Genomic DNA, 14,640 nt, shown 5'->3' with positions numbered 1-14,640 from the left:
AGAAGAATAGGAGACGAGCCTCAAAAATTCTGGGACAAGATATTATGGACTGATTTTATGGACCAAAGTGATGGAAAGGCTAAAGTTTGGAGAAAGAAAGGATCTGCTCATGATCCCAAACATACAAGCTCATCTGAAACACAGTGTACACAGGTGTAGATTATAGTACACATTACACAAGTAATGTAATGGCTTGGGCTTTCATCGCTTCTTCTGGGACAGGCTCATTAATCTTCATTAATGATGTAACACATGATGGCAGCAGCAAAATTAACTCAGAAGTCTACAGAAATATTTTGTCTGACAATTTACAGAAAGATGCAACCAAACTGATTGGGAGATCCTTCATCATGCAGCAAGATAACCCAAAACACACTGCCAAAACAACAAAGGAGTTAATCAGGGGGAAGAAGTGGAAGGTTTTAGACTGGCCAAGTCAATCTCCACACTTAAACCCTGTACAGTATGCATTTTACCTGCTAAAGAAGAGACTGAAGGGAGTAACCCACCCAAAACTGAAAGAGGCTGTGGTGAAAGCCTGGAAAAGCATCACAAAAGAAGAATGCAAAAGTTTGGTGATGTCAATGGGTCACAGGCTTGATGCAGTTATTGAAAGCAAAGGATTTGCAACTAAATATTAAGTCTTTTTCACTTTAATCTATGTTAATTCTATCTGTTCCATTACTTTTGGTAACATGAAAAATGGGTGGGTTCAAACAAAAGGTGCTATCTTCTAAGTTGTGTATCAGATCCAGATGAAAATACATGTAAATAAAAGCTGAAATGTTAATCTCTCATCTCATATTCATCTTTTGATGTCAAACCCAAATGTTTTCAGTCTACAGCAAAAATAAAGGAATTGGCCTCACTGTTCCAATACTTTTGGAGGGCACTGTATATATATATATATATATATATGTGTGTGTGTGTGTGTGTAAGTCTCAAAACCAAAGGGATATTCTTTATCAAAGTTAAGACTCTGCCACGGCCCTCTAAAACGGCTCATTCAAACACGCCCCCACATGTCTACGTCACGATGTGGAAATATTTGCTTAATGCTTCCCAAATGTTCATGCAAAAAAGAAGGTGTGGTTTCAGTAACCGCAGTAGTGTTGATGCAGCCAGGGACAGGAAGAGCTGTGTGTTTCTAGGCGAAAGCAAAAGCACTGTATTTGCCCTTCAGAAAGTAGATGCATCTAGGAATCATTAAGATTACTTACAACAGAACAGCACAACCCAGATGTTATCACAACGTATTTTATGGATGACCGTTTCATGAACCTAGGAGAGGAGGTAATTCTGATTTGCTATGACAATCTGGCGCTTCTGAATCAGCGACTGTAAGTAAGCTTTGTTATTAATTTAAGCATTTGACTGTTCACATGCGGAGTTTTGCGCGTTATATGCGCGCGCGTGCATGTGTGTCTGTGTGTGTGTGTGTGTGAGAGAGAGGGTCACATCACAGCACGTCAGCACATCTTAATCGCGGCTTGTGTGCAAATACATACTAGCATCCTCACTGTGTCTGTCCGTTCCCCTCTCTGGCTTGAACTGATGGTAAAACTAAGGACATTATTAACTGTCTTTACTCTTATTTTGAAAGCTGAAGCGATTATGGTAAGGGACATTATATTTCGACAAGAGCTTGTGGTGTTCGTCCAATCACAATGCACTGTGCCAGCTGGCCAATCAGAGTAGACTGCGCGTGTTGGAAGACGGGACTTTGTGGAAACGAGGCGGGGCATAGAGGACCTACAATAATGTACAGTATTTAAAAAATGTTTTTTAACATTAAAGCATGTCAACATATTCTGTTACATCAAATACACAAAATAATTATCTTAAAGCATCATATGACCCCTTTATTTAAATATGCAACCCTGTTACCTATTGTTATTACTATTATTATATACACTACCAGTCAAACGTTTTTGAACAGTAAGATTTATGTCTTTTTTAAAGAATTCTCTTCTGCGCACCAAGCCTGCATTTATTTGATCCAAAATACAGCAAAAGCAGTAATATTGTGAAATTTTAACTATTTAAAATAACTGCTTTCTATTTAAATATATTTTCAAATGTAATTTATTCCTGTGATCAAAGCTAAATTTTTATCATCATTACTCTAATCTTTAATATCACATGATGACCCTAAAGAAATAATTCTAATATGCTGCTTTGCTGTTGAAAAAAACTCAAACATTTTTTATTATTATCAATATTTAAAACAGTCGAGTACATTTTTTCAGGATTCTTTTAAGAATAGAAAGATCCAAAGATAAGCCAAAGATGAGTCAGTATAATTTCTTTTTCAGTATAAGTTTCTTCTGAACTTTATATTCATAAAAGAAACCTGGAAAAAAATCTACTCCGCTGTTTTCAATAACAATAATTTGTCAAGACAAACTTTAGGTTGGCTTGGGAAAGCCTAGCCTGAAAGTTTAAAGCAGTTGTAAAAGCCTGAAGTTTGAACATTTTGATAGATTAGATAGAGGTTTCTAGCATGATTAACATGTTTTTAGCATGATTAACCTATTTCATGCACTATTAGCATGTCGCTAGCATGTTACCAGCATGATTAGCATGTTACTAGGGGAAGTCGTGGCCTAATGGTTAGAGAGTCGGACTCGTAATCCAAAGGTTGCATTTTGCTAGCATGATTAGCCAGTGACTAGCATGTTGCTAGCATGATTAGCAAGTGACTAGCATGTTGCTAGCATGTTTCTAGCATGATTAGCATGTTGCTCTTTCATGGGTCTGTGACAAACGGTGTGGGACGAGTTACGTGCCAAAGTTTGTACGGAATCTATAATAATAATAATAATAATAAGTATGTGAGATAATAATAGTGATGCCTTGCCTTTGGCAAGCACCACTAATAATAAGCTAAGTAGCAGATCAATAAATGTTTTTTTAGCAGCAAATCAGGATATTAGAATGATTTCTGAAGGATCATGTGACTGGAGTAATGACGCTAAAAATTAAAAAAATGTTACATTTTTGCTGTACTTTGGATCAAATAAATGAGGCCTGGTGAGCAGAAGAGAATGCTTTAAAAACATTAAAACTCTTACTGTTCAAAAACTTGACTAGTAGTGTAAATTGTATAATTTTATATATGATTTACTTGCAAAAATTGAAATAAAAACAACATATATATAGGCTAATTATTTGAATATGATATAAAATATTAATAAAGTTAAATATTTCTTTTAAACTCATTCACCTCAATCTTTTAGGTTCCAAACAAATGTCTTACAACAAGACAAGCTTATTCTTTCCAGACCTATGCATCATCTTTGCAGCACCTCTCTGAACATTACTGATGGAATGCCTGAAATAAATCCATCATTAATCCAACATTGAGAGCCCCCTTCCCTCCTACCAATAACTGCTCTAATCTCGGATGGATGGGGCTTTTAAAAAGTTATTTAAAGCATGGCTGAGTGATTCTCACTTTGTACTGTCCCAGCTTATTTTCACTGGCCGACCCACAAAAATGGGGCTCATCACATCACTATTGCTTCTTCACAGCTGATATATCTTTTCCAGGCTGGTACACTTTTTTATTGCCTGTTCAGATAACACTAATTTCTTTAAGCAAATTTCTCTTGGCTTTGAAATGAAAGTATGCAAACTATCAAAGTGGAGTTCAAATGCACAATGTCCATGAAATATCTGAATTATTCATTTACAGTGGTTTTGAAGCAGTATTGAGCCGGAGATGTTGGATTTTCCCATTATCTGTAGTGTTCTTGAGATGTGACCAAACTTCTGCTGTAGTCTCTTCCCAGCATCACTGTAATGATAGGGGCTGGTTTCACATTAAGCTTGGTTATAATGATGTGGTGTCAGGTTGAGGGTGGTCTGGGGAAATGGAGAGAGTTTTTCATAGAGTCCACACAAATCAGCTCTATTCCATCTTACGGCCATGCTTCAGTGATGCATGATATAGTCAGGTACAGGTTACTGTAGCATTAGGCATCTTTGACATGCCAAAATACAGAAATGTAATTGGGCATTATTATTTAAATTCTCTTTGTTCTTTGTAGATAATCTTTTATTTGCTTTTGGGAGATCTGAGAACTAGGTTCTAGTGACAGCAGTGGCTTAGGGGTAGAAGGACAAAAAAAATCCTTTAACAAAACCTTTTGTGAGAAGTCCAATGACATGCTTTCATTTACATGAAATTTTCAAAAATAAAAAAATATTTAAAACAGAAAATAAAAGCAGTCTACATGTTTGGCCTGTAACATATCAAATTTATTTAATTTTTATTTCATTACGTGAAGTGACACGTGGCCAAGTATGACCCATACTCGGAATTTGTGCTCTGCATTTAACCCATCCAAGTGCACACACACAGCAGTGAACACACACCCAGAGCAGTGGGGGGTTCGGTGTCTTGCTCAAGGGTCTCACCTCAGTCATGATATTGAAGGTGGAGAGAGCGCTGGTTGTCCACTCCCCCCACCGACAATTCCTGCTGGACCTCAGACTCAAACCCACGACCTTTGTGTTACAAGTCCGACTCTCTCTCCATTAGGCCACTACAGCCCACAGTCATTTAAGTCATTTTTCTCAACAATACCCTATAAATAAATAACGCCATTTGACATTTAAGTTGATGGTACTAAATTTCTCTAATGTAAAGATTTCTTTCCATTATTAAATTTAATTTACCATTGTAATAAAGGTTTTTTTGTGTAACCCTCAAGTTATTTTGCTACTTTGGCTACTGGTAGAATGCACATAAGTTTTAATAAAAAATGTTTTACCTTCTTTATGTGATTAAGACACAAATTGGGTGATTGCATGAGAGCCAATACATTTCCGTTACAAGTTATTTTATTAGCTAATACAAGTTATTTATATCTTTCAGAATAATTTCTGATATTTATTTCTGATTATTTTGTGCTATAACTAGGAGTAAAACAGAAGAGATGAAGATTTGACTTTGTTAGACTACGTCAAAAAGCACCAATGTGGCATTTAGTGTTTGGATTTCGTGGTGAAATTGACACAATTCTAAAGCTGAAATTTTGTTTACGTATCACGATAACAGTTTCAACAATTACAATTTGATGGTATACCGTATCACATAACTTGATTCCATATTGCTTTATTTGAAATTATTTCAGCTAATTGTCTATTTTTCTTAAAGGGGTGGTTGATTGCGATTTCACTTTTTTAACGTTAGTTAGTGTGTAATGTTGCTGTTTGAGCGTAAACAATATCTGCAAAGTTATGATGCTGAAAGTTCAATGCCAACGGAGAGATCGTCTTTTAAAATTCTGGCAGTTTAATGCCTACAAAAATGACTGGTAACGGACTACAACGAGTTACTTCCCAGGTCCGATACGTCACAGACCCAGATAAACCCTGCCCCCGGGAACATGCAGCAAAGGGGGAGGGGCCATGCTGTGCTGCTTTAGATAAGAGGAAGAGAAAACTAGGGGTGCACGTTAGGGGTGACCCCGAATATTCGACGATTCGATGCTTCGATAGCAGGAGCCCGATTCGACTCCCAATCTCACAGTAAATATTCGCAAGGTCTTATGATCATGCCATTTTGGCTAGATGGGGGTGCTCAATGTCTGATTTCACATAGAACTACCGGCTTTCTCCCAATAAGTTAATATACAGCCTATTAAGATAATGTTGTAAATAAGAATCTGAAAAGAAAGAAGCTTTTAATAAATATTTTCAACGTGCATGAATAAATCGAACCATAAATCGAATCTTTTCAAAATTTCTTGCTTTTTCAGCCCTTTGTTGCCCCCGTGCCAACTTTTTTGAGACCTGTAGCAGGCATCAAATTTGAAATGAGCTCATTTAGTGGATAAAAGTGTAACATTTCTCCATTTGAACATTTGTTATGTTCTCTTTGTTCTATTGTGAATACAATATTAGCTCATGTGATTTGAAAGTTTTTTATTTTTCATTTTATTCAAATAAAAAAAATAAAAAAACATTCCCAACATTTCCGGAATTCGTGTTGTATAAAGGAAAGATCCAACAAGGCAACAGACATAATTATAAATAAATAAATTCCCATGTCCCAATCTAGAATGATCTATTTAGTGCCTACTAATCCAATTTGAACATACCTATTTTTAAACCCCTTCTTACTAGAATTTATTTTACATGAATGCTGTAGCATTCATTATATTCCATCCGCCACTTGAAATTTAGAAATCATTAGTTATAGAAATAATTAATTATAGAAATTAATTATTAGCCTAAAATCAGAGGGTGGAATTTGACAGTAAAAAATATTACAGTTTGACGGTATACCATATTACATCATTTTGATTCCATATCGATTCTTTAAAAATATTTCACCTACATGTTTTGCTGGTGTTTTTCAGCTTTAGCTTTAGCTCGAACATGAATTATTTCCCTAATAAATAGCACATTTATTGTTATGTATTATTTGAATACAAGAATATACATACAACTTTTATGAATGCCAAAATCTGTTGCTTGGCAACAGGAGATCGTGGAATGTTAGATTTACAAATTATCTTACATCTCTGGCTATTTATGACCTCAGCGGGGGAGGAAAAGAGTGAGAGGAATGCAGAAAGATAGAATAACTTCAAAGAGAACAAGAGAGGGAAATGTGTATGAGTGTGTGGGGTGGGCGGTCAATTCTGGTTTCCTACAAAATCTGGTATAAAGCTGCGTTGTTATGGGCAACACAAAGAGTGAGGGAACAGGGTATGATCAAGCAAGGATGGTGAAAAATAACCACTTTTTGGCTTTTTTTATTGCGTGAGCTGACGTAGATATCTGTGAGCACAGCAGAGAGTGAAAAAGAGAGATAGAGAGTGGATGCTGAGTGGGCAGGAAAACAGATGGTGAGCATCCAATCAGCTGCAGCAAAGTCAGCGTCCTTCTGTCCAATAGAGTGTGACGAGTCTCCTCCAGTGTGAGCTAACAGCGCTGGTGGCTGCTGTCTTATTAATGAATGGAGCGTCTCACAGGCAGCAAAACGGTGCTTGAGCTCTCTCTCCCTCGACGGAAAAGGCTGAACAAACAGAATACTACTAGTGCTTCGCACCGTGACAGAAAACAACTGCAGCAGCCGTGCGCAAACATGAAGAAGCACCAACACGAGGACGAGAACTCTGACAGTGATGGAGAGCAAGAATCTTCTGTTCCTTCTACGACGAATGTCCGTCCTTCTGCTTCCTCTTCCAACATCCTCTTTCCCTCCTCTTCTCAGCGGAGATCCATCTCCATGGGAGACTTTCGGAGAGTCCCTGCTGGACAGGCGGGCTCCGAGCCACCCTCTGCAGCCGGCACAGCACCCTCGTCCAAGCTGGTCACCCCCAGCTCCAGTATGGAGTTCGAAGCAGCTCGTCGACGCCTCCTGGAAGTGGAGGAGCGTCAGCGTGTCATCAGGGAGATGGAGAGACGGCTGGAGGAGCTAAGGGAGGTGTTTGTGCGCTCCGAACAAGAGGCAGTGGAACATGGGGAGCTGGTGGCCCGCATCACTACTGCCGCCCAGCAGGGCGAACTATATGTGGCGGAAAATGGACAGCGGCTGAAAAAGGGATTGCGGTTCAAACGGCACAGGCCCACTATTGTCTTCTCCTCCATGTTGGGGCTGAGAACGTGCCTCCCTTGGCCTGTTAAACTCAAATAGCCAAACATCAGCTACAATCTTTCACTGCTGTCACACCACCATCCAAGGATGTCTGAGGCTTATTTTCTACTCGCTATTAATCAAGAAATACTGAAACCTTTGCTTTGTTGGTATATATTGTTAACTGAGATCTTAGAAGGGGCTTCATATGAGCCCATTGAAATGGTGCAGGCCTCATCTTTGCTGCTTGAACAAGACACTGGGCATTTTCTATAACACGTGTGAACTTTGCTGATGTTTAGAGCTCTGTGCATGTGTTACACTTCATGTACCTGAGGTTTCTTTGTGTGCGTGAATGGTGTGAATGTCAGGAGACAGCAGGGTGCTAATCTTCCAGAAGTAGTCTCTCAGGTTTCCTGTGATTGGTTCAAAATGAAAAGCTTTCTTCTGCAGAAACAGATTTAGGCCTTTCACGCCTAGAACGTTAATTATAACAATAACTATATTAGCGTTGACACCAATGGATGATGTTCTGGTTGTTATAAGCATGCGATGCAGTTATGTTGTCTGCCACTGTGAATGCTCAATTCTTTGATGTCAGGTGGATTCTGATTGGCTATCAAAGATTTGATCATTCATCAGCTGGAAAAATTGGTTCTGAAAGTGATTCCAACAATATTCAGTATTGTTACAGTTATAGTGTGGACTAGAGTGAACTTTATAATTATTGTTCCTGCTATAGTTATCATCCAAGGTGTGAATGACCGATGAATTGTACACGATTGTGATTGTACGATTTGCGCACATATACTGGGGGCTTGCGAGGAGGTGCGCACATGCGCTTTGGTCCTCTTGAGTACATCTGGGGCGCCCACTGAGCATGTGTGGGATGGAGAAGAGAAGTGGCGATTTATCTCTCTCCGTCAACATTCCATCTGGGGCCTCTCGTCCCCCTGTCACTTAGCAACCTGGACCTGACTTTTGTATTTCAGAATGTATTTGACATCCACAGATCTAAAACTACAGCTCATGAATGACAGGCGGAGGACATTTTGAGATTCTTCACGAGTGAATTCATTCACTTCAGACTGCTGGTTTGTTTAAGTGTACACGACTGAAATTGCCTTCAAATATGCAGTTGAAATACGTAAGCATATAGGTGTGTCCGAAATCAGTTAATGACCTCACAGGCTTTCAGACTGGCTTCTAAAGAAAGATACTGTCATGTGTAATGATCTACAACTAATTCTTGTAAGAGATAACCCAAAAAATATTTAATGACTACAAATGCTTAATTCTTGCCAGAAAATCATACGTTACGAATTTACATTCATAAATTATTTACCACTCCATCAGATGCCATTTTCAGTCTTGAACCACACGCATAGAATAATGGAAAATCACAGGCAACACAGGATCAAAAACCTTCAAAACGAACCAGATGAAGCCATGTTTGACAGAAAAGATGTTATGCTAACATCTAATGCCTTCTTACATCCGTATGCTACCTGCGAACGCTGCTTTTTTCAGGTTTCAGGCACAACCAATATCAATCATTTGATACTGAATAGACACAAGCTATTAAGTGTATCACATAATCTTTTTGGTTGGTTATTTGGTGCAACTGCTCTCATGGAAACGTCCTGTCTCTTCTGCATTTCCCCTCTCTCTCTCTCTGTGAGCAAATGGCTGTGGCTCAGCTTTGTTTGAGAGGAGTGCGTTTGGGGACTTCAGGAAAACACAGGAGACTGCTATTCTTGGCTTGAACCGGTTAATTCTGGAAGATTCTGGGATAGGTAGTGAGAGAAAGATGATGTGATGCTGGCTATCCTTGTAGGTTTTTAGTGAGCAGAATAACCTTTCCTTCGGCAGATAAATGTATGCTGTACTGCAGGGTGAGCCAGCAGGACCGTACATCACCACTGAGAATGTAGCCTGCACCTGGCATCTTGCCTCATTGTGTAAGCAGACAGTCGCTCTACTCGCTGCATCGTATTGGGAAAAAACATTGAATTACTGCATTGTAATATATATTATTATTATACTTTTAAAATTATATTATTATTAATATATAAAATTTGTATTAACTTTGTTCTGTATTAGATTCTGATCAGAAGTCTTTAATAAGATTTTAAGAGTCTATTTACTCTTATGTAACATTAATTATTTAACTGATACGCTGTGATTACAATCATTGCATACACAGACTGTCTTTTAACAGGGTCACTTTGCAGTCCACTCTATATACTACTGCTGCACGCATAGTGCTTTTTGTCTCTGCAGCTCTGTGTGACACCCACGCATCTGCGTCTGACGCTGTTAGATTTGCGTCATTTGAGGGGGCAGGATGCCTGCAGACCACAGTCTTTATTCATTTAGGCGTAAAGCAAACACAATAGAAGTGGCTGAATCTCAGTTCAAGGGCTACTTACACTACTTTAATGACAGAACATCTCTGTGTCCTTTAACGGTTGTGCTGATTTCTCTCATTTTAGTGGGGATTTGATTTAGGCAGCTGTAGATCATGCTACATTTAGGACACGCGATTGATTGGCTGCTGTAGAGTATGAAAGATGATTGAACACGCCTGCAATGTTCTTCAGTGACATAAACTGCAAACCAAATGTTGTTGTGATGAAAGCATTGTGTGAGGACGTGTTTTTAGCGATTACTGTTGGTATGAAGTGATGAATCCATCTGGGTTCCCCTACAAACATTTACCATGGTAACTACAGTTTCTGTTTAAATATCTTGATGTGTAGAATTAATGTTACTACTGTAAAACCACAACAAGTGTTGTATGGTTTCAAAAGATGATATTTATTTCACAGATCTCTGGAGTACTTGATTCTGATTGGTCAATTGTGGTATTCAGTGCAATCGTGTCCACCCACTTTTTAAGTGGTTTTGGTTCCAGAAGTATTCCTATTCATTTTTCCCATAGGTTTTTTAAGTGCTCATTTAAGAGTTATAACCCATGAACCAAACCAATCAGCTGCAAGGTGAATCACATCATTCTAAACTAAATTAGAAATAAAAATGTACAAAACTGTGTCCTTAAGTTTTAACTACAGTCCCATAAAGTATTGAATGACATAATTGAATTAAAATTGATAGAGAAATATAAATGGTTCATTTAAAGATGTTGATTTTATATCGAGAAACATTACTTTTTTGTTTATTGCAAAATATGCATATCAGGCTGTATTCACATTTAAGAATGTAGAGAAACTGGCTTTATTTGTACTGCTTCATGGGAATGGGCAGGCATTCTTTTGGTGTGATTTGCTTCTCGCAATTCTGTGATTGGTAAAGATTTCTTTGCAGAATCTTCTGCAATGTAGTTCAGAAATTTTACTGTTGAATAGGATTATTAAAAAAATAAGCTGAAATAATGCAGACTGACGTCTTCCACAAAAGTATAAACCATCGATTAACAACTTTGTAGGTCACAGTAGGTCCGTCTTTAAAGGTCTATAAGTTATCTTTCAAAACGAATCTCCTACAGAGAAATGAATGGGATTTTTACTTCTGGAACTTGACTATTGTGCACTAGCATTTCCATGGTTTCACTCTGGTAATAAATACTGTGAGGTACCATGGTAAAGTTTTTTAGGGATTCTTGGTTGTAGAAATCCAGCAATGCTACCAGTTGACTGGTTGGATGGTTTCTCATTGCATTCGTGATTTGTAGGCTACATTTTCTCAAAAGCTATGTAGAGTTAAACATTCATCAAATGCCTTATCTCGTTTACTGTACATATGTAATTCATTTACGCTGTGTGGTTTAAAGACACCTCAGATGGAGTCTCTCTCACGCACTGGTTTTTGCGCTGCACTTTTTATGTGTTTTGCTATGACAGAAATGAAAAGAAAAGCTTTCCCAAAGATCTCTCTGGGCCCACTTGCAGGATGAATGTAAAGTCTGTCCTTGTGTCCATGTATACAGTTATGATGCCATATCCTATAGGTTTAATCAGGTAACACTAATCTTTGTAAACAATTTTATTGGATATCCTGCTTTTGTTGTCACATCTACTTTAGATTAGCTGATTCATTATTTCTTTTCTCAACTGTAAAATAACTTTCTCAAAGCTAGTGTAATCTTAATGCTCAACAACTATTTACAGTATCTTTTCATTTTAGTGACAGTATGAGAAGCTTTTCTGATAGAAAGACATTTAATGGGGTTCACAAACACTTTAAACTTAACTTTTGACTGTATTCTTTTGAACACTATTGAAATTGAATAAGAATGTATCATGCTTTGAATTCATGTATTTAATGTGCTTTTCAAAGTTTTATTCACAATTTTAAGAATGGCCTATTCTGTAATCAAGATTCAACATTCAAAAGCTTTGTCTGTTGTCTAACACTAAAACAATGTATTTTTATTTCATCTTTATGCTGAAATAATCACTACATTACTTGTGTGGTTTGCTGAACAAAAAGACAGTTGGAAACCAAATCAGTTTCACATGTTTATGTACATTTATCAATGATATACTGAATATCAGAATTGCTTTTGCTGACCTTTTTAATGAACCCATTTGCCTATGGAAATGCTGATCTTACGCCAAAGAGCGAAACTGATATGCCTATATCTATTTTAAACTGCAAGTCACTCAGCAGAATTTGATAGGCCAACAGGACCGGAAGAAATGCTTGATCCAGCACAGCTTGGAACGATTTCTGCTGAAATCAGAATCAACACCCTCCTTTCTTTCCCTAAGCCATCTGGCAATCTGACAGACATCAGCATTAGAGGAAACAAAGACCACTAATGTCAGTCCACCTGACATAAACATTTATATACACAAAGGTCAATTGCTTACTTGGATTAAGATTGATTTAAGTGTCTTACAGCAGAAAAAAACCTGGAAAAACTTATTATATTAGAGAATAACCCAGAGTCTGTCTCTCTCACCACATTCAGAGACTAACCCCAACCCTTCAGTTATCTGCAAAAATAATAATTTATTATCAATTTATTATTACATTATCAATTTTTTTGTCTTATTTTAAAGTAAAAATATATATTTAAAAAAAAAATGCCACACACACAGCATGGCCAAACTGAACATGTTTTAATAAAATTGCATAAGAGATCCAGAACCTGCGACATCAATAAGTAAGATTAAAGCTCTAGAGTGCAAAAGGGCAACCATTAGTTGTTACCTCATTTGCAGTTTATACAAAGATTAGTAAAGCACTCATGTTGTTGTTAGCATAATATAAGGCCTTGCGTAATGTTATTAACCCCTAATAACAAAAGCTATGACATTATAATAGCCCTGATCCAATGTAAATTAGTTGAGTAAAAAGCTTACCTTGGTGATTCTCCATGCACATAATAGGTTGAGCGGGGGGGGGGGGGGGGGGGGGTCTAAGTATCCACCTTTTTCATGAGTAACTGATGAGGGCCGCTATGATGGACTCTAACTTCTGTTTAGGTGGTCGTGTTCCGGTCTCCATAGAAATCCATGTTTAAAACGGGGGAAAAAAAGATCAACAATTATCATTTTGTGGGCAAAATCCTGCGAACTTTGCCCCGATCTGGAACTGTAGCTATACGTGTGCCCTCATCTGTTTTCAATGCAATTTACCTTGGGCCGCTTCATGTCATCTATCCACTCATGGATATGGTGACAGGTGTTACAGCATAAAGACGGTCCTTGCGACACTGTAAAGTGACGAAATGGCCCTATGTAGTTTTTAAAAATCATTTTAATAAATTTAACGTTATATTATCGGCTCAAAAAATACGTTTACGTGACTAGAAACAGCAGAGACCGGAAATGTAAAGCATCTTCCAGTTGGGCGAGACTTCTGCGTTCGGGAAAAAGGTGGACATTGAAGTCTGTAATTCGTCAAAGTTTTCCACCGTATTTCCTTGAATGTGCGTTCTATTTCAAATGAATGTACCACACATATGCGCTTTGCGTTGGTGTACATGTACTCAAATTAAATAGGATCACTGGTGAATAAATCTGATTGAATCAGTAAGAAAATAAATCTTGTGGAAATAGTCATTTTAATTATCTAAGCATCAGCATCTCACATATTTTATTAATTTCTCATAATGTAATTCAAACTTGACTTTATTTCAGAGGAGCCGATAAACGTCTAATTATAGAATCTTAAGAAACCAGGGGCTGATCCAACTAACCTAGATAATTACCGTCGGATTTCAAATCTGCCATTCATCTCGAAAATTTTGGAAAGGTGTGTTGCAGCACAGGTTCATGATCATCTTTCCAATAATAAACTGTTTGAGCATTTTCAATCTGGTTTTCATCCCCACCACAGTACGGAGACTGTTCTTGTTAAAATTATGAATGGTTTGTTGTTGGCAGCTGGTTTACTTCTTGACCCGAATGCGGCCTTTGATACCATCTCACATAAAATACTCCTTGAGAGGCTAGTTTCTTTTGGGATTACTGGCACACCCCTATCCTGGTTTATGTCATATCTCTCTGGTTGCACTCAGTCTGTTCAATTTAAGCATTTGCGATCGAGATCATCCACAGTCATTACAGGTGTTCCTCAGGGTTCTGTCTTGGGCCCGCTTTTATTTATTCTCTACTTACTCCCACTTGGTCATATTTTTAGTAAACAAGGTAATCAGTTTCACTGTTATGCTGATGACACCCCCCTCTACCTGTCTTCTAAACCCTCTGTCACTTTTCCTCCACCTTCTTTGACCAGCTGCTTAGCTGAAATCAAAGACTGGCTTTCAGCTAATTTTCTAAAACTTGATAGCAATAAAACTGAGGTTTTACTTGTAGGCACAAGATCCACTTTAACCAAATCTGATTGTTTTTCTGTGGATATTGATAAACGTCATTTGTCCATCTCCACAGGTTAAGAGTTTGGGTGTTATTCTAGATAGCAGGCTTTCGTTTGAAGCCCATATTTTCATCTGCGTAACATTAATCGTCTCCGTCCTTCCCTCACAACGAACAACACTGCAACACTCATCCATGCACTGGTCACTTCACATATTGATTATTGTAACGCTTTACTTACTGGTCTCCCTTCTAAAC

At 37.8% G+C, this 14,640-nt stretch overlaps 1 protein-coding gene across 1 annotated transcript; it reads left to right on the top strand.

The window, feature by feature from the left end:
• Positions 1–7,102: 7,102 nt before the first annotated feature.
• On the top strand, positions 7,103–7,654 carry LOC306886732 (TMF-regulated nuclear protein 1-like; the record flags this gene model as incomplete). Its single annotated transcript, XM_079444055.1, has 1 exon — positions 7,103–7,654. One exon carries the CDS (start codon positions 7,103–7,105, stop codon positions 7,652–7,654), a length of 552 nt encoding a protein of 183 aa, XP_079300181.1.
• Between the last annotated feature and the right edge of the window lie 6,986 nt (positions 7,655–14,640).

The sequence above is a fragment of the Barbus barbus genome (assembly GCF_936440315.1).
Source record: "Barbus barbus genome assembly, chromosome: 20".
Taxonomy (NCBI): Eukaryota; Metazoa; Chordata; class Actinopteri; order Cypriniformes; family Cyprinidae; genus Barbus; species Barbus barbus.
The sequence above is the reverse complement of the archived record's forward strand: the minus strand, read 5'-3'. Positions and strand labels throughout refer to the sequence as shown.